Source organism: Apis laboriosa, unplaced genomic scaffold (assembly GCF_014066325.1).
Source record: "Apis laboriosa isolate Shangri-la unplaced genomic scaffold, ASM1406632v1 scaffold40_cov151, whole genome shotgun sequence".
NCBI lineage: Eukaryota > Metazoa > Arthropoda > Insecta > Hymenoptera > Apidae > Apis > Apis laboriosa.
The window spans coordinates 2,741,877-2,769,416 of record NW_025223180.1 but is presented as its reverse complement, the minus strand read 5'-3'; the positions used below and the strand labels follow the sequence as shown (position 1 = coordinate 2,769,416).

At 26.8% G+C, this 27,540-nt stretch overlaps 2 protein-coding genes across 4 annotated transcripts in view; one reads left to right on the top strand and one right to left on the bottom strand.

The window, feature by feature from the left end:
- Positions 1-8,345, bottom strand: part of LOC122715722 (probable RNA methyltransferase CG11342) — a 35,656-nt gene extending 27,311 nt beyond the window's left edge. Inside the window, exons 1-2 of the mRNA XM_043938131.1 lie at positions 7,949-8,345; positions 6,810-6,931 (exon numbers count right to left, since the gene is read on the bottom strand). The gene's annotated coding sequence lies outside the window, so the exon portion shown is untranslated. The remainder of the gene's footprint in view (positions 1-6,809; positions 6,932-7,948) is intronic.
- LOC122715720 (tribbles homolog 2) lies at positions 207-27,327 on the top strand. Of its 3 annotated transcripts, none has more exons than XM_043938126.1 (4): positions 207-550; positions 9,861-10,572; positions 19,531-19,832; positions 26,548-27,327. In XM_043938126.1, exons 2-4 carry the CDS (start codon positions 10,282-10,284, stop codon positions 26,996-26,998), a joined length of 1,044 nt encoding a protein of 347 aa, XP_043794061.1. In that variant the 5' UTR covers positions 207-550; positions 9,861-10,281; the 3' UTR covers positions 26,999-27,327. The 3 variants fall into 3 exon arrangements, with proteins under 3 accessions (XP_043794061.1, XP_043794059.1, XP_043794060.1); XM_043938124.1 differs by lacking the exon at positions 207-550 and adding an exon at positions 6,883-7,535; XM_043938125.1 differs by lacking the exon at positions 207-550 and adding an exon at positions 9,156-9,668.
- The last annotated feature ends 213 nt before the right edge of the window (positions 27,328-27,540 follow it).

Below are 27,540 nucleotides of genomic sequence, written 5' to 3'. Positions count from 1 at the left end.
TAAAATTTCGACAATAAAATTTAGACAAATTATTTATATATTATTATATATTATATTATTTATATATATATTAATTTCGTTAACAATATAAATACGATTAAATATGTGTATAAATTATTATATATTATATAAAATTTCACAATTTATATATATATACTCATTTAACGTATCCCTGAATAATGTAGAAACACCAGTATGACGAAGAACCTTTTCGATGACTTTGTAAACTTCATACACATGTATTGGTGTCCATATCTACTGCTTTTCCGAATAGGGCAGTCATAATAGATCAGTGTTCCTTCGTTCGACAACAGCGTATCAACAACAAACAATTGTGTTGTGATCCGAATCGTGTCGTATGATCGTTACGAATCTCGATCGTAAATTTTAGTATGAATTTCATTTCGTGTGAATTTTCATCGTGTTGTTAATTTCGTTTTGCGAATTTTATTATGAAGTTCGTAGTGAATTTTGTTGCGAATGCATGGAGGTCGCACGAGGAAGATTAAGCAGCCACTGAGCGCATGCTGTATCGCACGTAGCCGTCGAGGTGCGTAGTTCAACAAGTTCTACGATATTGTGTCGTAAAATCGCACCTTCTTGTCGTGTTGTTCGCCTCGTTACACAATTTCGTGCAGCTCTTGCAAATCGTTCCTTTGTTCGCGATAATTCCGTTCTCGAGATTTATGGCGGCCACGATAAGCTCCCGTGAACGACAAAAGTCACGAGTGTATTCTTCGTCCGTTTGACGAGGTTTTTAACATAACACCCTGAAAATTTGGTCAGCAATAATTTAATAATTTCTAAATTATATTTCACGTATCATATAATGTATAACGTATACGTATAACCTATACGTCGATCCATTTGTTTTCAATTCATTGTAAATACGATTAGTTTAAAAATGAAAAATTTACAATATGCATATTCTAACTTTGAAATTCGTATAATTAAATATAATTTTTTTAAATCCTGGCATTATTTTATAGTGCTTCGAAAGATTTAAGAACAATAATACGCATTTTCTTATAAATCCAAGTCTGGCATATTTAGAGTTTATTAGTATTTTAATATAAATAATATAATAGATATAAAAATATTGACAGGTCATAAAAGATCAATATTTTTTTGAGATATTTTCGACTTAACTGTGTTTGTCAATCTTTGATAAGTTAATAAAAAAAAAATAGACAAAATAAATTTCTTTTTATTCTTGTTTTATTTATATGCTTATTTTTTCTTTTACTTTTTTTTTTTGTAATTTAATCTGTTATATTATTCAAAGATGATAAAATTAAATAAACGTCTATCATGGAATTTATCTATATATTTATTTTAATTATGGAATATGATGAAGTACACGATGAAAGATCACTCTTACTTTGCGTCAGATTTTTTCATCGAAATTTCACGTTCGGCAAATTTTTCGTTAATTAAGCATATTGTGATAATTCTTTCTTATTTCTCTTTAAAACATTTCGTTGGTAAACATTGAATCTGAATTCAACGTTCAAAACCATTATAAATCGTACGATAATGATTTTTATCAAATAAAACGGATGTAAAATAATCGTAATTTGCGTTTGAAATTAATAAATATAATAATAATAATCTCGAAATACAAACCGAAAATTTTCTATCATTTCATGTGTCGACTTCAAATTCTCGAAAATTTTCGATTCTTTTTTTTTTTTTTTTTTTTTTTTTTTTTTTTAACTTTAACGAAAACAGATGCAAAATATTCGTTAGTCACGTACTATTTATGAAAGTTCAGAACAACAAAAGCTCACGAGACGGTAATCGCCGGAAGTAACAATTTTTAACAACGATTGCCTACGTCATTACTTTTTCCTCCGCATCGGTCCGTCTCGTGAGGCATCCGCAAAAATAGTTTCGGCCGTGAACATAATCGTACGTCCGGCTCGTTTATCATGAGAATGCTTGTGCTGTAGATCGAACGGACGTTTATGCGATCCATTGCAAAGGGATATGCGAAAAGACGCGAAATTCTCCATTTTTGAAATTATAACAAGCAGCGATTCAAGAGAAAGAAACTATTATTTTGTCATTAGATTAGATATATTCCTTATCTTTAAAAATAATAGAAGAAAAAATAAGTGAAGTTTAGTTATCTCGCTAAACTTTTTAAATTAAAAATGAAGATACATTCATTCGTACATGATATCATTCTCGAAATGCAATTTCTCATAAAATATCTTTAGCAACATTCAACGCGAGTTCAATTTTACATCAAACGCGGATAAATATTTATCATTCTATTTCAATTCATGGATTTCAAAAATCTTTTAAAATCTTCGATTATCAACTTCTCTTACCTATCTTATAGTAATATTCCATGTTAATCAAATCTCACAAAAGGCACTCACACGTAATTATTATTGAAATCTTACAAATCATTATTAATAATTATCGTGCAAGAAGGCCCAAGATATCATAAATGCAACAAACTGTGTCTAGACAGATACATCCTATCCGATACCGGAAATCTCATCTTGCGCAAACCGTTTTAGAAAATTTGACTAATTTTTGAATCATCGAACGAGTAAATACCATGCTTTATTGTCTTCGAAGAATAAGTCATCATAATTTTCAATGAATAAGTAAGCTGGATAGAATAGAATCGCAGTGAAAATTTTTTGACAAAACGCGTGTACACAATAATGAGCGAAGATAAAACACAAAATTGTTTCGGCATGACGCGCATCACGTATTCTCGGCTAATATTTTTTTCCATCTGTCAACAATTATCAGTTTCAAAATGACCTCGCATCTATCTCAAATATACTTCTGCGACCGGGTTAACATTATTAATCTTTGAAAAAAAAGATGGAGTTTTTCATTTCGAGAACGATTGTGTCAAGATATTTATTATTCGATTCTCATCTGTTCATCAATAATGTTAAATAATTGAAATCTAAGTAAATATAGTTAGAAAAATATGAGAATGAGAAACGTAAAATCTTCATGAACTATATTTATCGAATATTTTTTTAACAAAGTTGATATATTATATCGAGAATAAAAATAGGGAAAAAAGAAAAACGAACAAAGGAAAGATACATCGTCAAGAAGCGAAGGTCGGACGCCGAATATACTATATGTTATGTACGTTCGATTCAAATATAGCGTTTTCACAATCATGTTGGTCAATGGCTTTCCACTAATATCCGTTTTATTTTAAAAATCTGTCTGTCTGATACAAAATTAATGTCCGTTTTATCATCACTTCCGTTCGCGATTCATCATTGGGGATAATATCATTGTTCTTGGAATAAGACTTTCAACTTTCAAATTGGCATTAACGAAATCATGCGCTCTACCAATCTGGCCAACAAAACAATATGTATCGCGAAATATTTTCGGAAAAGTGACGATAACAGATAACAGATAAGGGAACTATGATGATAAGAGAATGAAAACGCAAAGGCGTGTTTACTACGTACGTTTGAAATAAATAGCCGGAAATCAAGAATAACATTAGAGAACGATAACGATCGAAATCTCGTGTCGAGCGAAAATAGATCGTGAAAGAGATCAAAATCATCTCAAGATCAAAAGATTATGATCCTCGAAAATAATAGGAACGAAAAAGGAACAATGTTTCAATCCAAAATTTCGTTGGTGATAAATATTCTTTAATGGCCTTGAAAACATTTTAAATAGTGTAATTTCATAATGACAATATCCAACGAAATTAAAAAGAAAATACCGATGCCGTCACTTGAAATTCAGAAAAAGGAATTAACCGTGATTAACACTTTAACTGGTAAAGATGAAATCCAAATTTACATTAAGAGTCGCGTGTCGCGTGATATATGTTTTAAAAAACGAGTGAAATAGAAATGCTAATTTGTCGAAAGGAATGTCGAACAAATTAAACAGAAGATGATGATCTGATCAAACGTATCTAGCAGAGAAAAATTTAAGAGAGATCGAAGAATCGATTTTGTTTCAAAATTTCGATTTAAATTTTTTATATTATTATTTTTATCACGTTTCTATTTCATTATATACAAATTTTTATAAAAGTTTTTTAAAAGAAGTTTTTTAAAAGAAGTTTTTTAAAAGAAGTTTTTTAAAAACTTGAATAGATCGAAAACAGTATACGTGGTATAAGACACGTTAACAGCGAAACAATACAGATTTCTTTCTCTGTTTCTAACGATAAGTTTTAATACTCTATAACGCCATGTGACTTGGAAATTACGTACACACTTATTATAACTTTGTTTTATTTGTTTATTACTTATCGTATTATTATATTTTATTAATATAAGAATTATATTATATACATATCGATACAATCTATCTATCAAACAATCGTTATTATAGTTTTTATGTTCATGATAAAATTAAAAAATTGTGATGATAATTACGATTGTTTTATTTCATTTACAAAATTCCAATTATTCGAGGATTCAATGCCAATTTTTAATCAGGATTTAATTATAATATAAAACGGCCTTTCAATTCATTAATACATAAATATATAAATCAATGCTCGTCCAATCTGAATCATCATGTGGAAAAATTCACAAAGTCTGACGAAAGACGAACGAAAGATGATTATCACTCTCTTACAATGTTTTTATCGAAATGAATTGCATTCGATCGGAAGATACGTAAACGAAAAGATATAAAATATCGATAAGAGAAAATGTATGTAACGACACTATTTTATAGTGCAAATATATTCGTTCAATTTTTCTTATTCGTAGAATATTCATTTTCATGAAAGTTATTTTTTAAAATATTTTTATTCGTGAAGAATAAGAAAAATTTTCTAAACAAATATTATCGTACCGTATCATTCTTTTTACTTGTCTCATCTTTGAAAAAAATATATGTATATCATTTTTTTCAATCTCTCAATTGATTAAAAAAAGATATCTTTTCACGATTGAAAAAAGTTTGAACGTAAAGTTAAATTGTCTTTAATAAAAAATTATCAGATAATTAACATATTCATTAAGATCTGTCCTTTTCGGAACATATCGAACCATCATTTTCAACATGTGTCAGCTTGAATCATCGAGCTACGAAATAAAGCAATTGGCACCCACATATACGTATAAGCAAAATCGAGTATGTTAAAAAAAAAAAAGCATTAGGTTGGCCAATATCCGGTCTGAAGCCGAGCTCGTTTGGAAATTCGAAGGCCTACTCTTGCTCCAGTCGTGATCTATGCAAGCCATATAGTATCTTTTCAAACATATATAATATATAAATGCAAATATATTTTATAATAAATATTTTCCTGGATATTATAACACAGCATATTTCTTCTAAGCGAAAGGATCAGAATATTTTAATAGTCGATTGATATACATAAATACATAAATATTATGTAGTTTGTATATCTTGAATATTTACATATATATTATAAAAAATTTTTAATATTAATAAATATGTAATTTATTTTTTCTTTTTAATTTTTATTTCAATCTAATTTTTCGATAAATTAAATTGAATTTGATTAAAAAAAAATATTTTTAAATTGATACAAAATAAAAAAAATATCTGTATGATTGCTATTTAGCTATAAAAATTTTTGAAATAAAAATATTCTTAAAAAATTTTCAATGTTGCTTGAGAAAAACGCGATGATCAGATAGAAAAAATAAGTGAATTAATAAATAAAATTATCTAAAGTAATTTAAATAATTATATTTATTCGAGAATAATGAGATTTTTTACTTTATAGTAAAAAAAAATATAAACTGTTAAATAACATGATTACTCAATCAGATTACCTTCACATTTAAAATCTTTTATTCACATCTATAAAAGAGAAAAACCGCAAAACTGAATGTATTTCAAGAAATGACCCAAGAACAACGCCATGCTTCTATTTCTTTGTGACAAAAAATATATGTAATGATGATACGATTTCTCACGGTCATAGCAGATGTATGTGGGTGAGGTTACGTGCCCTTAGTTGCCACCGATTGTTTAAGCGTGCCTCCCGCGGTTGCTAAGAAACGTTAAGGTAGGTCAAGGGCACATCATTTATTCGAAACAACGCCTTGAAAGAATCTATCAATTTTGCTTTTTAATTAAAAAAAGAATTTAATATGGAATTTATAATAATCACTTATATTATATTTGCTCAACAATTATTATTACACAGTAAGTATACTATTTATTTCTATAATATAATTCAGTTATAGTTCATTTCAAAAAAGTGCAAAATTCCAATAACAAATTTCAATATACATGTAATTCATAATATAGCGTATAAGTTAATATAGAAGTAATTAATGTTACGAATAATTTGTTGTAAATGTACAAAAAATTTACATGTATAACCGCGTGTCGAGGTTTCGGATGCCCACGTACGCACTGATGTGGCCAGTAGCGCATCTTTAACTCTCAAGGCCCTTTTTTTGATACATATTCTTCTTAGGAACTTATCAATACCGAATTTTATCTTTCTACAATCTGTAATTTTTCTGTATATTGCATCATTAATGTAGATTAAATGTAAATCAAGAACGTATTACAAGTAAAATGCTTTTTAGATATTAAAATGCTGAATCATTAATAATAAATCATATGACTGATATGACGAAAAAATTATATTCTTATTCTTATTCAAAATTACAATAAATATATTTTTTTGACAGAGAAAATAAAAAGAAATATTAATATACTTTTCATATATATAATAAAAAAAAATAATTCTTTTTGTCATGTATAGAATATGTATATATATATATATATATATGAATATATAATTTTTTTTAATATTATTATTAGATAATTAAGAATAAAAAGAAATATCTTACCACAGGAAATTTGAAACAAAAGAATCTTTTCTTTGTGTAATTTGTCTTTTAAATTTTAATCACATTTTTAAGCATGAAAAACACACGAGGATACCATATAATACGATATTCTTGAGCCGGTACTGAAAATCCGTGAAACACGCATGCGCGTTTATTTCCCACTCCCCACAACGTATTTACCGATTCTGTTGGGTTAAACCAAGGCGGCGACCGTAGCTTCAGTCGTTTGCTGCACAATGGCACGATTGGTTTGTGCTTGTTCGTTCTGCTGCCGCCGTCGTTTCTGAGCGGAGGGCCGGCCCAAAACGTTGGACCGTCCGTTGCGCGGGATACAAATCTTACCGCACAGTTTCCCTCGTTCGTAACCGCTCAGCTCTTCAAGTTTCTTTGTTTCTTTCGAATTATCTAGTCCTCGTAGTGAGTGACGAAAGAGAAACAATAACAACGACGGCTGGACGGAAGACGAATTGCGAGAACCGTGAACAGAAAAACCACTACTACCGATACATTATCTAGGTAGAGCCAACAGGAAGAAGACCAGGTTTTATCCGAAGCGCGCGCTATTCGAAAAACCAATACGCCCAATCGAAACTGGGGCTTCGCTTTTCGAACAGACGGCGGTTTATCAACAACGTCTTTGGGAGAAACTCAAATTACATCTGACTGTTTCTTCATCCCAGCCTCCCGTTCAGGAACGTACGGCGACAACAGGAAGAACATACAAAGGTAACATGTGTTCATCTGCTGTTTTAGACTCAAATAAGGTTATTTAGACAGAAAAAAGAAAAATCATTATGAAGTGAGTGCGCGGATGCATATATTTTGCGTATCAGTTTCGCGTGAGAACAGTGCAAAGTGCAGTGATTATTACCGACGCGTACTGGATCGATGTCAGTTTCTTCGTTCTATCGTATATTTACTTCGGTGCGCTTGCTCTGATATTAGTGTACACTCCTTGCTAGCTTTTCTATCGGATCTTTTATTTGTTGAAATTAATAATCAATATCTATTGGTATTCGTTTATCTTGAAAATTATCGTAAAAATTTCTTAATGTTTGGTTTAATATTTTGATATTCGAACAAATTTTCTTAATTTCACCAAAAAAAATGATGAAAAGCTACAATTTGTTGCCATTTACTTTTTTCCTTTTATGTCGAAAATCATAAACGCCGGTATAATCCATCCATGTAAAGTCATAGACATACGTGAGCGGACGTATTAGGCAATTTATTTCGCGGTATTGCGTCACGTTCTCGCGCGCTATTAATGCAACCGGTGCCCGCAATATCGCCGTGACAACTGTGGAACTCCGCCATTTTGACCTTACCGAAGGATATCTGCTATCTGCTTTGATAGTGTATGTGCGAACATATACATGCGTTTCGACACGCGCTACCGTGTGGACGCAATCCTTTACTAATATCGAACTCGCTATTTCGTCAGATTTTCGTTCATTCAATAAACTTGAACATGGGAGACATTTACAAGTTCCAGCACAGGGCCCCATCATCTTTCGTTACATTACTGATTTTTCAATTCCAAATGTTCGAATAATCGAAAATAGAAAATTATTAGTTTAACTTATTTCAAAAATATATATTTTAATCAATTCTTATATTTTTTGAGAGTATTTGAATAATAAAATTTAAAAAATTTTAACTTTTTTTATTATAGAAAATTTTCAAAAAAAAATAATATTTATTAAATAGAACTATAAATGTAATTACAGCTAAGTTTAGTTAATTCAGTTAAGTTAGGTTAGGTTTGCATTAAAAATTTTTTATTAAACTCGATACATTTTTGGATGTTATACATGAAGTATTATATCAAAAAATATAGAAATCAATCAAAAATTGTTTTAAAATAAAATTTAATTGTAATAAAAAAAAATTATTGAACAGAAAAATGAATAAAAATCGCGGTTGACAATTTTCTAAAGAAAAAACTAGGGGGCGAAACGTGTACTTACTCTCGTATTCGCATCCCTGATCTTTGGAACGGTAAGAGTTTTGCGCAAGTGCGATATCGTAATGACGCGATTTCGCGAATATCGATAGTCGGAATTCACAATGTTAAAATCGAATGATCGAGTAAGTTCTAAAATTCGAATTTCTGATTACCGGTATAGATTTTTTCTTTTTTTAAGATTGGCTACTTGATTTATTAATACTATCTGAAAATGTTTTTAAATTAAAATTAAAACGAAACTGATAATATCCTAAGAAACAAACATAAATACATAATTTTTCTAATTCGTTTTTAATTTCAAACTATATAATTCATAATCAAGAATTATATTGAAATTATATATCGAATTTTAATAATCATAAATGAAAATTGGATATAAAAGGTTACTTTTTGAAATTACAATTATTTGTGAAAACGTATTTTACAATTATTTTATAATTTTTTGCAATAAAATTGTATGCATATTTCCGACATATTGTGTTCAGAAGAGATCACATAACCTAAGCTATCAAAAAAACACGATCTATATAACGATCTAAAAAATTGATATGATATTGAAATAATAATTATCGAAATATATATAATATGAATGAAAATAAGTGATATGCAAATTTATTCTGTATAACAAGGTGTAAATTCAGAGAAAAGGGGAATTCATAAAAATTCGTTATACTATTAACAACATTAATAATGCCCTCAAGATTTTCTTGCATCACGTTTTATAATTTTTCTGTGACTCGACTTCTTTGGTTGGATAGAACATTACAGCGCAACGACCGCCTTACAGCGATATCCCTGACCTTACAGTGGTCCCCTTCTCTATAGAAATTGCGCACAAGGCAGGACGAGTGTCGAAACGTCTTTTGAAATTGTCCGTGAATCACATAGAGGTAATGAACGAAATCCTTGTCGTTCAAACCCTATTATGAATACATATAATTTGACTTAGTTAACAATGTATAATTTTATATTCTTAAATTTATGCAAATTAAAGATTTATTGATGAATTATCTGTTTTATATTTTATTCGGATTTTAAATATTATATTGCGTATAAAACAATTTCATTTTTATTTGTTACAGAGCTTTTTCGTTAAAAGTGACCAATTGTCACCCACGAAGATCTCCGTCCAAGGACCCAGCTGTAGCACGAAGAAACGCTGCATGGGCCCAAGCACAAGTGATATTCTTATCTAATAATTAATTTGTAGCTATACACGCGTTTATACCGATAGAGCTTAAAAGCGTTAAAATCGGTCCGTTATAATCGATAATTGTCGCAACTACCCGGTTCGGTAATCTTGTGACGTGAAGTGTGTTCAAAAGGCTTTTCTGCTTTAACGGTCCACTGACAATAATTACGAATAATTATAAAATTCGATTGAACTTCAATAAAAAATACGTGCTTCGTTTTGTTAAAATAAACGATTTTTTAAGAAAGAAGATACCAGGGAGGCAATAGTGTCGCGAGTGTAAAACGGTGCGTGTGTGAAAACAGCACAATATGAGAGTGACAGCCGCTGTCAGACAGCATTCTATTCATCTACAAGTGGCTCGAACCAACAATGGAAAGTTCCTGGTCTGCCCGAACAATAATCAGGACATCAGTCAACAGCCGACGAATGACGAGACGAACTCGGTGCCAGCAGTTGTCTTCCCTAGTTATGAACCATTGCCTACCGATCATCATGGACCCACCATACTTGGCGATCGGTACCTACTTCTTGGACCAGCCGAGGGGAGCGCTCTATACCGATGCGTCGATGTACATTCTGGTCAACAACTCGTCGCAAAGGTGAGTATTGAATTTTTTTTATTCGTTTCATCATTATATAAACATTTGATAAATATAAAAAAAAATCTAATATTATATATATGTTATGTGATACGTATATAATAAATAAAGCGTAAGTTTTAAGTTAAGCTTTCTTACATAATTCATCATTATGATAGTATTATAAATATAAAATAGAAATAATAACAGCAAATCAATTTTCTAACCTTATTGGAACATGTGTCCTTTTTATATGAAAGTTTATAAGTTATTGTAATAAATATTTCTTTTTTTAATTTTATTGAATAAATTAATAATATAATTAAGTAATTCATTTAAATTTTAAATATTTTATTTAGAATATATATTAGAGAAAAAGTTAAATAATAAAAGATTTAATTTACATGAAACTTAATTACAAAACATTCAATATAATATATATTAAATCTTACTTGTTCAAAAATAATAAAGCATTAATAAAGCAAAATGTTCTTTAAATTTTTATATAACATATATATATATATATACATATACATAATATAATATAATATAAAATGTTCTTTAAATTTTCATATAACATATATATATATATATGTTATATATTATATAAAATATAATTTAATACAAATTTTATTAATTAATCAGTAAGTATTTTTACTTTTGTCATAAAAATGTTTGTATTGAATCTCATTAAAATACTATTAAGAATCATAAGTTTCATGTATTAGAATTTTTATTTAGCATATAAATTCCATTGCTATTACATTTTATTTTTTATATAACTTTCATTAATAAAAATATAATCATAATCTAAGAAATATTTAATAAATTATTTATTCTATGATTTACTCAAACAATTAATTATTATTTATAAGAACAAATATGAATGTAAAATGAAATTAATATATATATTAAGTTTCAATTGTTTTAGAACATAGCAACTGAGACAAAAGATTTAACTGATCTATATCAAATCTAAACTTATTTATTTAATTTAATTTTATTTTATTTATTTTATTTAATTTTTATTATTTAATTTTATTATGATTTAAGACTGTATCAAAAATAATCATAGATTCGCAGGTTCTTTTTAAACAAGGTTAATTTTACGATATTAAAATGTGGATAATTAACCTATAATGTTATAATTACTTGTAAATTGTTCACAAGTTCTAAAAACTTTTTAAGAGTTTATAAATAATTTCTAATCAATGTGGATACGATATAAGATGATATTTCTTTTACAATCTCGATGACGAAGAAAAATAGTTATGAATAGATTTCGAAATATGTTTTATCCTTGATAGAGCAAACGCATCCTGCCTCTAGGATATATGTCACGTAATACTCGAAGGCAGGTGTGCAGAAACATGTCCAATAAAAGTTATATAGTGTATCGATGAAAGTCACCTTTCTAAACTATCGCCTGAAGGTTTATTTCTTTAGAATTCGTTGAACTGAATGGTTTATGCGTTATCGATCGATGCCACTGATTCGTTACCTCGGATGATAAAAATTCTTCCGCCATTATTCATACCTACCATGTCATTTATACATATATATATATATATATATATTGTTTGATTCTTATTTACAACAATGGATATGTCATATTTAATTTTAATCATGTTAATTGTAATATACAATGTTTGTATGTTTATTGAAGAATATTTGTTTACAAGATTACTTTATTTTGAAAGTATTAAACAAAATATTTTTCATAATTCAAGACAGAACGGAATAGATTAATTGAATTTGATAATAAATGCAAAAATTCAACTTAATCCGTATTCATAGCAAACATTTTGTCTGAAACATCCAAAAAATAATCATGATTATAAAAGGATTAACTCGGAAAAAACGAATTGGAAATGATGAATATTAAGAAAATAGAAATAATATAATGATCGAAAAACTATATGCTGAATGAGAGAGATTATATTTTTTAGAGCGTGTCTGTACTATTACACCAGTTAGAAGAAAAAGCGGATCCTCTAGTATCCGGTGTTTCTTCTCACAAAACAAGTAACCGTTATTTCTATTGTCATTGGTTCTATAAGAAACTCATTGAAGGTAGAAACGTATGCATATAAATATATGTGTATGTCACTCTCTGAGAAAAGTTGTTCAGAATGTTCTTGCAACCTTCACCGCATTTCTCGCAATTAAATCCCATAGTTGTTGCATTTGTAATGAACGTTGCTGTTTTAAGAACGCAACGTTTAGATATGTTGCAATTTTCCTTCGAACTATGATTATTGTCATTTCAAGGATTTTGAATTCCATAGGGATGATTCGAAAGATTAAAGTCTATATATTAACAAATAAAATTATTTATTAGTTTTCTAATTTTAAAGTTCAAAAATTTCTTTGTTTGTAATCTCTTAAAGCTATTATGTATATTATCAAGATGATTATTTCTTCCGTATGTAAATTTTTTCTAGAAAAGGTAAAATTATTTATGGAAAAGAATTGCCAATAATACAATTGCAAATAATAAAATAATAGATCATTATTTACGATTTTGTATAATAACAATCTGTATTTAGTTAATATTTAATTAATATTTAGTATTTAGTTATAATCCTTTAAGTTTTGTAAGTATTTTAGAAAATTGTTAATCTTTCTATAATCATATAATAGATATTTATAAAATTCCGTAATCATATTAACATTCAGGAATTGTGAAGTATCGAAACGATAAAGAGAAGATAATGTATGTTTCATATATTGAAAGAGAAAGAAATTGAAATATAGAGGATTTCCGTGAAAGAATTTTTATCGTTTTTTCACTTTGTATTATGCTTATATATCATGCAAATACAAATCAAATGATTACTCACTCTTGCATTTCCAAAATTTAAAATTTTAAAATACATTATTATAAAATTAGAAAAAGTAAAAATAAAAACTAAATTAATATATTAAAGATTTTTAATGAAGATTTTTAACTAAATTATAAATTTGTATCAGTTTTAAGTTTTTAGATTTCATTATATAAATTCTTTAATTTATTTTTAATTTAAATGAAATATATTACAAAATTAACCTTTTTTTCAAATATTGAAATATATATTTTGCATTTATATATATTGATAAGTGCAAAATCTCTATTGAAAGTTATTGTTTTAACATGTTGCACTATCATATCGTACAGTCATATTGTCATCATTTCCGTTTTATAAAACCTATTCTCCTAAAGTTGTTAACATAATTCCATCTTATAGTTTGAAATAATTTATTTTCAAACTATAATTTTTTGAATTTTTTGTTTGCATTTTATAGTTTGTGATTCATTTTCCGAATAATATTACATTTGCAAGAAAAAATATACACTTTGAAAATTTTAATCGAATTAGTTACCATGTTAGAAAGTATTGCATTTATTCATGTATCGGAGACCTTATTGAAATCTTAATTTATTTTCGATTTCATTTGACTTTTTTTTTCATATTTTACAGTTTAAATATATTAACTTAAATATTATTAATAAATAATATATTATGATTTAACAATAGCTATAATTAAAACAAATGTATATGTTTATTATATATATAGATACAATTATCAAATTGTACTAATTACTAATTATCGAATATTAAATATCAAAATATAATAAATTATAAATAATTATTAAATATCGAAAATAAAAAAATGATAAATATTAATATAGATAAAACTAAAATATTATTTATCATACGTATTATATTTCATCTTCATCAAATTCATATAATTATTAATATTAATTCTTAAATGTTACTAGATAATAAATATTAATAAATGTTAGTACGTTAATATAGGACGCTCGTGCGATTATTTCATTGTTAAATTTATTACTCGTGCTTATAGCGTGCAATAATGGACTGATATCTGTGACCTCAATTCATTGTCCAGTTAATTACAAGAAAAGGTATACGTAATACATATGCTTCATTAGCAGTCATAGTTATCGAATTCACGTGATTAGAGAATCATATAATTTTCTATTTGAATCTCTTGAATTATTTTGATGTGTATTAATTAAATCATAATCAGCTTCATTCTTTTTTAATTTTTATTTTTCTTTAACTTTAATTGCAAATTATTATGATAAAATATTACATATATATTATATATATATATAATATGTATATAATATATATATTATTATATACATAATCTTAATCACATTTTATAAGTTTATATTGAAAAAAAATTTGAAATCAATTATTTTAATGAAAAATATAATTTTATATTTATGAATTATAATATGAATTTGATTTAATATTTAATTTTTTAATATTAGTATATAAAAATTTAACATTAATTAACATTACTACATAAAAGTTTTAATAAATTTTTTAAAGTAATTATTAATTCATATCAATTTATATTAATATACTATAATTTATATCAATATATTATTAATGATAATCATCCAAGGTTTAAATAATAAAATATAATAGATTATCGTTGAATAATTATATACGTGTGATAAGAGTGCATTTGCAAATGGCGTAAATTAAAAATCCCTCTTCGAATTGGAGTTAAAATAACAGGCAATGGCATATATACACTGCACAGTGCAGCTGCATTATTCTCAATATTACTTTTATTGTACAACGAGACAACGAGACGTAACGGATTTGCTAATGTTTGGATCGAATAATTAAAAATTTCATTTGAAAACTTACTTTGCTAGATCATCGATATAACTAATGAGATTTACCTTCTAATACTTTTTGTCAAAGAAAATATTTTACTCATATTTTATATATTAATAATAATTATTTCAGTATTCATTGCATTATTCTTATTCAATATAAATCTCGAAACTTTAATTTTATTTAATCAAACTTTATAAGTAATTTTCTTGATATATATAAGTCAAATAATTGCAATACTTGATATCGCGACAACATTGATTGATAATATTATAAATTAGTTAAAAAACATTATAAAAAGTAAAAATATCATTTTTTTCAATGTTTTAATCTAAATATATAAAAGAAATAAAATATATTTATTAATATTATTTCATTAAAAATTACAAATATTTCTTTTCGTCATCTATTACGAAAAAACGTGAAAACTTCTCCCCTTCATTCGCCAGCTGCGGACTAAATTCATAAATAATTCGTAATTTACAAACCCTCATTTCCTTTATTATATTATTATTATAGTATAATAGTAAAGACTAATAATAAGATTAACTATTTTATCTCCTTTTTCGAAAATAATAAGTATAAAAATAGTAAAAATAATCAGAGACATATTGCTGTTGAACATGAAAATCTTTTTTTGATTCGATAGATAAAAAAATATCAGTTAATTTTTCAGCATGCATCAAAAAATATGATGCGAGAAGGTATCCCATAACCACAAACAATGTTTTCATTAACTTTTATAATCATTACATTATACAATACGTTGTTTACATCACCATATATCTCGCAAACAAATACAAAGTTATACTTTGCCTCACCTCGCCGTTAACTTGGTATCGTTCTATCCGTTATTCATAATCGCTCCTAAGGCCGAGGCCATTTAATTTAATTGACGATTACATCGGGCCTTGCGTGATGCACTTGCGCAATTGCCATCTTTTGACAAGTTCATTCGACACATGAATTCATGTAAAAAAATTTATATTACATTGTTGTGTATTATATTTCATATACTAATTGATTTTGAAATTATCATCATATGTAATAAATTCGAATAAATGCATGCAATATTTACATTACTTAAATTTAATTAATATAATATAAATTACTTTTATTATAAAAAAAATTTTTTCAAGCAAGTTACATAGTATAAAAAATATAAAACAATTAATATATTTGTTGTTATTACTCTTTAGGAAATATATATGAATAAACAGTGTGTATATATATATATATATATATATATGAACATCAATTTTTTTCTAATAATAGAATCACATAATTTTTAACCAACTTTTAATTAATACAATTAAAATATAATCAAATAAAATAAAATCAAAATATCTTGAAATAGAAAATATATAATTTATTATAAGGTATTTTATTTTGGAATGTGATTTTTAAATTTATTATTATTATTATTATTATTATGCTATAATTAAGATAAGAATAGAATAATAGAATAACTTGAATAATTATATTATGCAAGTAATTTTATATTTTAATATGATATAATGAATATTTATGAAAAATAGTAATACTTTTGTTATAGATGAGCTCATTTTTTTTCGATGATCAACTAATGTTTAATTACAAAGATTAATAATATGGAAAATTCCGTATTTTATAAAAAATGTGTTAATAGCAGCTTTTAGAAGAACAAAGATATTTAATTAAACAATTTGGTTCATAAATAAATTTCAATATAATTTATAGATAAAATCAAATCTTTCAACTACAATTTACTGATTCATCTTTGCATTGATGTTTTCATCAGAACGAAGTGAATTATAATATTTATTATGATTAAAATTTTTATATGTTATCATGGATATCCCTAACTTATTTAAAACAGTTATATGTATATATGATTAAAGCTAAATCAATAAACACGGCGCAATCGAACATAATTGTACAAAGAATTTTGTAAAAAAATGATGACATTGGTGAGAAGAATTCGTTGAAAATTATGTGGCAATCGTTTCGTTGGAAATATATTTGGGAACAAATCCTTTGGTTTATTTTTCGAAGGTTTGTGTAATTTAACGATTAAAAGGTGTGAAGTGCAAAGTAATTTTGCTCTTGCTCGAGAGCTCTTTCGGATCATTGGCCTGTATATAATGAAAACCATAAATTTTTCGATGCCAGTGTCTAACAGAAGGCGCGTGGCGCAATCGGAAGGCAAATTTGAAAGACCTTGTGAAAAAGTCTATTGCGTTAGACTTGTGACGAAAGAGAGTTAAAGCAATTAAAGTCTAGATTTTTCTGTGGAAAGAAGAACGCAAATATTAAATCACAATCGATTCTAGTGATATGACGATTTTAAGCATTTAACGTGCGAGATATTAATTCTGAAAACGTGATTTTGATCATAGATCTTCGAACATCGTAAAATGATCGATCGGTATACCGGGTGATTTCGTAAAGAACGTAGCGATGCCCTTATTAAACTAATGGGACCTGAGTTTTGAAACCGTGTCAGGTTTCGACACGCGAGATAAATGACCGAAGTTTCAAAAGTAGCCAAGATTTCGTGTGTACCCTTATCGATCCATTTTGTAAAGGCACATTTAAATCGTTTAATTCTTCATTTAGTCGAAACGCGTTCACATGTACAATTGATTCCGTTTTAAAAAGTCAATTCCGTTTCCTATTTAACCGTAATACGCTTGAATCTATTTGGACACAAAATTTTATTTTTGAATATCTTAATAGATTAACATATCTATTGATTAATTTAAATTCATTCGATATAATAAAATGAAAAAAATATTATTGCATTATCGAAAAAATTTAGGATTAAAAGAAATACAAAATTTAACTTTATCAGTTTTTCTTATTTTAACACGTTTAATTCCCGATTCTTATAATGAAAAAAAAAAAAGATTATCAAATCTCAATTAAGTTCGATTTCTTTGCAAAACGGCTATTAATCAAATATAATTTTTCAAAAAATTAATTGCTTTCTTGTCAACAGAGATAAGTTTTGATATGACTTTTTTTTTTAACTATAGCATACGTTAATGATTAACTGACAAATTCGATCGTAATTAATCTAATTAGCCATTAGATAGAAAAACCCATTTTTTTTTCTCCAGTATCCCGTAGCCGGATGCAATTCCGCGAGACCTTAAACGTTGACCATGATCGACTTACAGTATGTGAAAGATTCTCGTTTGAAAATATATAGATTTTTGAAAAGATCTTTTTTTATTTTTTAATTTATATATATATTGTATATATATTGTATGATTAAAATAAATGATAATAAAATTATATAGAGATAAATTAAAAATCTGAAAAAAATTCTTAATATTCTAAAAAAAAAATTTTTATGATAATTTATAAATAAATATATCTGTTAAAAGTATTGAAAATTATTCGTGGAATCGTTATCTTCTCTTAATTATCCATTATCTTCGTAGATTATTATGATAAAAATAATTAAAAGGAAAGCACATTTTGCAATAGTTAAGTGCTATTATTACAAATCGAATGTATCGTGAGATGAATTAACGAGCTCAAAACGACGGATCAACGAATACAGTATTGTTTTATTAAATAGAAAAAGAAAAAAAATAGCATAATTTTAAAGGAAACGCAATAATATGCGTGCTAGTAAAGTGGTTAATTCAAGGGATCCGGATATTTGTATTGTCTTCTCGCGGATATCCGTATTAACCGGTCAATGCTAACGTATAATTATCTAGTACAATGGGAGATATTGCGCTTGTTATTGAGAACATACCGTAATCGTACGATTCATTTCTTAAAGGGATTTATTCTTTGGAGAAATTCCCTTCTTTGCGATATTTTATACATAACGATTCATTTATACAAAAGTTATTATTGAGATTGAAGAAAATTTACATATTATACAATCGGTTCATTATGCATTATACATTATACATACATATTATACATTGGACATTAATTCGATAATAAAAAACGAATTGAAAGTTGAATTTTTTTCATTTAAATTTTATTCTTTTTTTTTATTATTATTATTTCTATTTTTTTTATTCTAAATAAAGATTCTATGCAATATCTCTTGCAATTTATTTTTTCTTTAACAAAAAAAAATCTGGCTGTATATTAAAAGAATTATAAAACTAACAACGATCATAATAATGATCCTATTAATTAAAAAAATCTTCAACTATTCACCTCAATTGATCATTGATTCATTGATATTGAAGTTATTCATCAATTCCCAACATTCAACAATATATATATATCACGAGTATATACTCTAATAAGAAAAATATATCTATTCACATGAATTTGAAATGATGTTGAAGATATGAATGATAACAATTTTCCTGAATTTCAGGCGCTGACCGTAGGCGATAAAGGTTGCGAAGCATTACTACAAGCTCACCTTCGATTAGAAGGTACTGGAGCGGCGAGCGGTGTCGCAGGTGTGGTAGAAGCACCTGGAGGTCGACGCTATCTCCTATTAGAGGGTCACCACGGTGACCTGCACGCCTACGTAAGGGCGCGCAGGAGACTGCGGGAACCAGAGGCAAGGCGGCTTTTCCGGCAAGCGGCCAGAGCCGTGGCTACATGTCACGAGTATGGAGTCGTACTTAGAGACCTGAAACTCAGGAAATTTGTTTTCGCCGATGAAGCAAGGTAAGAAAAATGAAATTATACAAAATAAATTATAGTAATGGTAATTGGAATATTGAATTGAATATTGAAATTATTTCGATCACTTACTTTTATTATATATTTTATTTTATAGTTTATTACATAAGCTATAAAAATAAAGTTTATAAATTTAAAAAGAATGAATTTAGTATTTTATAACTCTATATTTAAACTATTATAAACACATCACATGAGATCATCACAATAGATTAAATGAGCTAATTAATAATATTGATTTAAATGATATATATAATTCATTAAAAAAAAAAATGAAGTATCTCTTAAAACGACAAAGTAGCTGTTAATTTGACATGACTGGTACGCCTACATATCGTTTGGCATTCTTGGAACAAATAAGAGAATAGCAGTTGAGAATAGTTGTTCAACCATGGAAAACCAGTTCGTATTCGTTTCATTTCCATATTCGCCTGTAATTCTTTTGCATCATCGTTTTATACAAGAGGTATATCTAGAAAAGAAGTACTTCCACGCCTACATAAATTAATTTCCCCTTCACTTGCTGATACACGCCGGCACAATACGCAACCCTTGGACGTTTAATAAATTCTGTTCTATTTTCATGTTTTCATTCCAATCTGATTATTTATTGCAAATTCGACAAGTTGTTGTCACTATTGCATTTCTAGCAATGATTTCAACTATAATTTTATACTTAGCATGATTGCATTAGATTCAAATATTTGATGTAATTTCTGTAAAAATAATTATGCTGTATATATTGAAGAAATTGTTTCTATTATCATTAAAAAATAGATATAATTTTATTTTTAATCTTTTTTTATTATATTTAAAAATGATAATGATATAAATTGATTTTCTACTTTTTATAAAATATTAATCTTAAAATTCAATATCTTATGAAGTAATTCTAATTAATTCAATTAATATCCTGGTTGTTTTAAAAAAATTTTGTGAATTTAATTATATAAATTTATTATTAAATTTATTTATTATAAAATTATTATAAATTTATTATAAAATTTCATTTCAATTTCATGAACTTAATTATTGCTACAAACTAAGTATTATTAAATTAAAAGCTATCATAAACTCCATTCAATTGTAGTCTAAATAATAATGCATAAAGCCACTAATCGAACTAGTCGATCAACTGTTAAAAACGCAATATAAATCGTTTTGACTTTATTTAAAACTTTATTCTATTATATACGTATATATATATATATATATATATATAACCTATATGATACGATAATGCTGTCATTGTCATATGATACCAAGAGACAACTTCGATTAACGAAGCCCGATTCTTACTATAGTCTTCTTCATTTCATATATTGTAACCCTGCGAAAGGGTGGCATTTTGATAATGTGCTTTACGGTATGTATAGACGGAATGAATTCGTGGAACGAACGGATCGCGCCACGCCAGACCACGCCGTGGTGCCACACCACAGCAAGTTATTCGCTAGGCGTGTTCTCGCGGCTAAACGTGACTGTTCGCGCGATACCACGCACCTACACGCGATTTCCTCGTGGCAGTGAATGCACTGCGACTCGAAGCCTATCACACAATCAACAGAACAAACGAATGAAACTTTTTTATGGATAGTACAGATTATACATATATAGAGTTCAATTAATCTTTAATTAATTCAATAACTTTAATTAAATCAATAACTAGAATGTTTGTAAAAAATTATAATTGCTTTTTATTTTTTATTAAAATTGCTTTTTATTTTAATTTAAAATCTAGAAGTTAATCTAGAAGTTATTTAATATTAAAAAATTAAATTATCAATTGCAAATATCTTAAATCATTCAAACTCATTTAGGATCATATATTATAGACAGTTTCACACAATATAAATAAAAAATTATTAAATATAAATATAAATAGAAAAAATTATAGATATTAATTATTATTTTAACAAATTGGAGAAAAAAATTGGATTGTTATAATGCATGAATTGTTTCGAATCTCGAAAACTTTAGAACAGATCGGAAAAAATTCGGGTGACATCGAGTGAAATCTCGATATTCTCGTATTGATGAGATCTCAAAATATCTCTATCTGATATTTCTAAAAAAAAAATTATAGATATAAATTCAAATTTTTATTTTGTGTATATTGATTTTACATAAAAAATAAAATGTTTTCATATAATTTCAGTTAATGAATATGTATCTATATCTCTATCAATTCTGTTCTGTATCAATTGTTCTGATCATGGAAACATTTTGTATTTTGTATTCTGATTATTGAGTTTTAAGACTTTGTTATAAAATATTGTAGTTCATATTACATTATTTAAATATGTTCTGTGTAATATATAGTGTGTGAAATGATAAAAGCTGAGAAAAGGAGAAAGCCACTGCGTCGCGTGTTGTACGCGGTGTCGGTTGTGTTGGTCAATCGCGCGTTGCGCTCGCATTCCTGCCGCTCGGTGAGCTGCTCCCGCGCGTAGAATAAGGAGAGAAGCGAGAAGAAAAGATCAGCAAGTTACACGCTATAAGGGAGGGGGTAAGGATAGGGATTGTGATGGAGTAGGGATAGAGAGGAAGGCACAGAGAATGTTGCAAGCCAGAAAAGCATATTGGTTCATCGGCTGGGGAGATTTTGAAATGCTGGTATAATTAGGAAACGCGTGGTTCGTTCCACCTCCCAGAAAATACGTCCAGACATATATATAAATGTCTCTGTGCACATGATTTCATTAGAGTCATATATTCTGCGCCGCGTAGATCCGTTGACCCCGCAAAATATTTTCTGAAATTAGATATGCATCGCGAATGTTTTATTACGAATGTTTGAAATATAATAGATAAAGAATAAATATAGAAATATCAATTTTTGATAAATTGTAATTGTTATAAATGCTTAGATGAATGTTAATATTTTTTTATGATTCTGATTAAAAATACAATCACATTAGAAATATATATATATATATAGAATTTATTTATGTAAATGCGAATGAACCTATGTTGAGAGAAAAATTTTTTTTTATCTTTTTTTATATTAATGATCAAGGACATGAGATAATTTTCTTCATTAACGATATACTTATAGATATTAAAAAATATTTGTCATTAGATATCGTATATTTTCTAAAGATATTAAATTGCATAATAAACATTTGCATTAGAAAAATTTCCGGTAAAAGAATGGATCTATAAAGGAGTGTCGTGTTAAAAATGCATTTTCAATAGATATGCATCGGTGTCAGTCGTTTTGTTATAAATATAATTACGATAGTTGCGATATGCAATATCGATACGTAACTATCCTTATATCTTATTGCAATCACGCTTATGTAAATATCCTTGTGTTTCCTTTGGCCTCAAATTTATCTTTTTTTTCATAGTATCATAATTTTTTTTCTTCAATTCAATTTATAAAATATTTAAAATTTAATTAAAAATTAATCATAATTATATTGATTTCAATTTAAATAAGTTTAATTATAAAATGTTTTCGAAGAAGAAAATAAATATCCAGATATAAATATATTGTTTTTAAAATAAAATGCATTTATTTATTAAAATTTTGAAAACCTATTATTAGATAATAAATGATTATATATTCTTTCTTTCGTGAAATTATACTAATGAAAATTAATAATGAACACAGGTGTTCTTTTTAACGCATCATCGCTATGTTACTATATACTTCATGTATAATATAATATCAATAACGCGAACAATACATGATAATATCTTTATAAACAAAAATCGTTATTCACAAAACGATATATGGATGCTTAGCATATAATCTTGTATCTAATTCTGATATATATATAATGTATGTAATTCTGATATGCATCATATGAAATTCATCGATTTCAAAGATTCTTGATGTTTAATCTTTCTCTCTTTCTTTCTTTCATGTCATCATTATTGTGGTGAACACGTGGACCAATTGATCAAACGATAACAGCTAGCCAGAAATTCATTTCCATTTAAGTCCTTAACGCTTTTGTTGTTTCTCCTTCCGTTTCTTTAGCCGATGATCGATTGATCGAATCAGCGATTTCCCGGATGTGCCTTTTTATGGAGTTCAAGTGTCTCGAACTAGTCGATAATACAAAAGGGATGCATACATCGGTCGGTCAACGTCATACAGAATAATTTCTTTCGAACGGAAGTTTCTCATGTTTGTTCGTTTTTTATGTCATTGTTGAATGCCGTGATGAAATTCAATTTTAATTGATATTGAATGACTTCTTCATAACATATTTACATTTTAAATCTTACCTATTCATAACTTAATATATTAAAGATTATTAAATTCATATAATTTTTTCTTCATTTAAAAAAAAATATTGTGTGTCCATTTTTATCGAATTTTTTTCTATCATAGAAAATCTAATTTATATTATTTCTATTTAAATATTTTATATACACATAATATGTGTATATAATATACACATGTTCAATGAACATTATATATATAATGAATAATATATAATGTTTAACTTTAAATAATTAATTTGTTTTAATTTTTAAAATAAATCTTCTCACAAACACTACAAATTCATAAACAAAATTTGTGCTATCTCTTTTTCTCGTTTACAAATTTACATCTAGTTTACAAATTTTTTACTTTTTTTGATAAAATTTGTATAAACAACAATATATTGTGTTTCTCAATTTCTCAAATAAAATTCGTAAGAGAGACTCTTCGGAGAATTAAAATTTATCTTTTGCATGGCACGGGATTCTTGAACCCAGCAGCCTCTCGTAGTTTTCGTCGTCGATATCATTTGTTTACGAGTGAAAGTTTGCAAAGAAAGTTGCCGTACCACAATGGGCCTATCCTCTCCAAAGCAGAGCGTACAATGATCGAAGCAGGCGAAACCGGATTCTTTTTAGGAAACGATACTCGAGGACGTTGACACTCGCTGAGATTTTCAAGATCGTACCAAACTCTCTCTTCCTCTTTTTCTTTCTTTACTTCTCTCTTTTCAAGATTTGAGATGAGATGAATTAACAAAAGTATGACTTTACAACAGAAGAATAACACAAGAATAACATTCTACGAATAAGAAATTAACATTTATTTCAAAAATAGATTTCATTGAATTTTATTTAAAAATTAGTAATTTAAAAAATATAATAATATAAATAAATTGATAATGATAAAGAGAATTATATAAATCTCTAAATTAAAAATAATAAAAAATCTTAAATCTAATACTCATTGATTTCATATGATAAAATTTAGTATATTACATAATGGGTTCCTATACATATATTCTGTATTACGTTACAACAGTTATAATTATAATCGTGAATAATAATTCAATTATAAATAAAATACAAAAATTCTTTATAATTTGATAAGATTTAACGAGATTCTTAGAAAAATTTAAAGTAATTTTATTAGCATGTTTATTTATAACGATTATCTATGATTATATATATCTATTGTTGTTATAATGATTAATATATGTATATATTATACATGATATAAAAACCAGTTTCCAGTTGAGAACCAGAACCAGTTGAGAATTTAACATTGCTCAAAGAATATTATGATAAATCTGTATTAAATATTCTAAGAAAATTACTATTGGCAAAAAATAAATATCGGAATAAAATAATTGTATTTCGATTTTTCTCTATTTTTATAAGTTTAATATCTTTTAGTGATATTTAATTTTAAATTTTATTAAGCAAAACATCATTCACAAGTGTGATAAATGGCATACAAATTATATTTAGTTATTTTAAAATGAAAAAAAGTTACAAATATTTCAATTAATTTAATTTTATAAATATTTCAATTATTTTAATTTTAAAAGTGAATAATATTTCAATATACTGTAATATTCATCTTCCTTCTCTTTTTCCAACATTAAACAGAAACATTCGGTAAGAAGTTTTATTCAAAAATTATATTAAGTGTTGTGTATCAATCAGGTATCGTAATGAAAGATAATGAGAAGAAAGCATTGTAAATAACTTGAGATATTAAGTAAAGCTTGGATTTTACGTATGTATTTTAAAATTTCCACGTTGCAGGTTATCTGATCGACAATCTGTGGATCAATATTCTTTCACAACTGCTTTCGATCTATTATTTTTTATATTATGAATAATATAATAATGGCTCAATTTCGATGTCTTTTTGCTAAATTTAAAATACTTCCATACGTAAAAATTTGTATATCCTCTCGTACTTTTTTTGCTTCATCATTTTGCTAATCATCAATATTGTTTTATACGAATTATATACATAATGAAATTTTTGATTGTCTGTTTTAAATATCTTGAAGTTTTATTATATTATTAGAACATTAAATTAAAATCCTAAAATAAATTAAAAATCTAAATAGAATAGAAAAAAAAATATGTTTAGAATAAAAGTTAATTTAAAAAATGTATAAAATAATATAATAAATTATATAATAATATAATAAATAAAAATTTAATAAATATAATCAAATATACATTGCATTTATAAAAAGTAAAAATATAAATATAATATATAAAATTCTAATCTTTAAAAATAAATTTTTATTTAATATAAATATCATAAAATAAAATTATTAACATATATAATTTAATATATAATATAATTATAATATATTATTGATTTTTAAAAAATTTCCGATATATGTTCACAATTAATATCATTAATATATCAAAAATATTATTTATTTAAATTTACTTAAAATTTATGTTAACATTTCGATTCTTTTCATTTCAGAACACGACTTCGTTTAGAAAGCCTGGAAGATGCAGTAATCGTTGAAGGTGACAATGACAAACTAACTGATCGACGGGGTTGTCCAGCCTATGTGGCACCGGAAGTATTACGTTCAGGACGAGCCTATTCTGGCAAAGCAGCTGATATCTGGTCACTTGGTGTATTACTCTATACAATGTTGGTCGGCCGTTATCCATTTAACGATGCTGAGCATGCATCTCTGTTCGCGAAAATCTCACGTGGCCAATTCGCAGTACCAGAAGGTCTGAGTCCACGTGCTCGATGCCTGATTCGTTCATTGCTGAGAAAAGAACCGTCCGAGAGACCATACGCGGAGGACGTACCGAGGCATCCATGGCTCGCAAAACCATTACGAGTCTGTACTACATCTAACAGGTCCTCGTGTCAGGATCAAATTGTACCAGAACTACCTAATAATTCTCAAGACTGACTCTTCCGAGAGAAAAAATATATTCCGCTCGCGCTGGATCCAGCTTTCTTTGTTAATTAATCCTATTTGGATGAAGATTCTGTGAAGAGAAAAAATTTCGCGTTCCGAGTTAACATGGCTTTTGTTTTTTATTTTTAATTGTTTTTTTTTGTGTTATATGATAATGTAAAATAGTTATAGACGCTCGGTTATATTATTGGTGTAGAATTGGAGAAAAAAATGAGTAAAAATAAAATTCTTCATTCTCTTTATCTGTATATATTGTAAAAATAGGAGGAAATATAAAGATCAAAATGTAATAATTTAGAATAATTACTCTTTGTTTTTGTTTTATTCAAGATTTCACATAGATCATAAAAAGGAATTATTCACATGATATAGCTTTTTTTAATCAAAACAAAAAAAATAATATTGAATTAAAAAAATTTAAGAAATTTCTTTTACAAGAATTAAATGATATGATAAATGAATAAAAATATTAAAATTAAAACTGCATTGATCTATTGTATTCTTTTTAATCATTTTTCAAGTGGGCATAACAA

Excerpts from the sequence above, each read along its gene's own strand:
- LOC122715720 (XM_043938126.1), top strand. The coding sequence starts at position 10,282 with ATGAGAGTGACAGCCGCTGTCAGACAGCATTCTATTCATCTACAAGTG. Across the intron at positions 10,573-19,530 it reads GTCAACAACTCGTCGCAAAG|GCGCTGACCGTAGGCGATAA; the intron begins GTGAGTATTGAA and ends CCTGAATTTCAG. Across the intron at positions 19,833-26,547 it reads GTTTTCGCCGATGAAGCAAG|AACACGACTTCGTTTAGAAA; the intron begins GTAAGAAAAATG and ends TTTTCATTTCAG.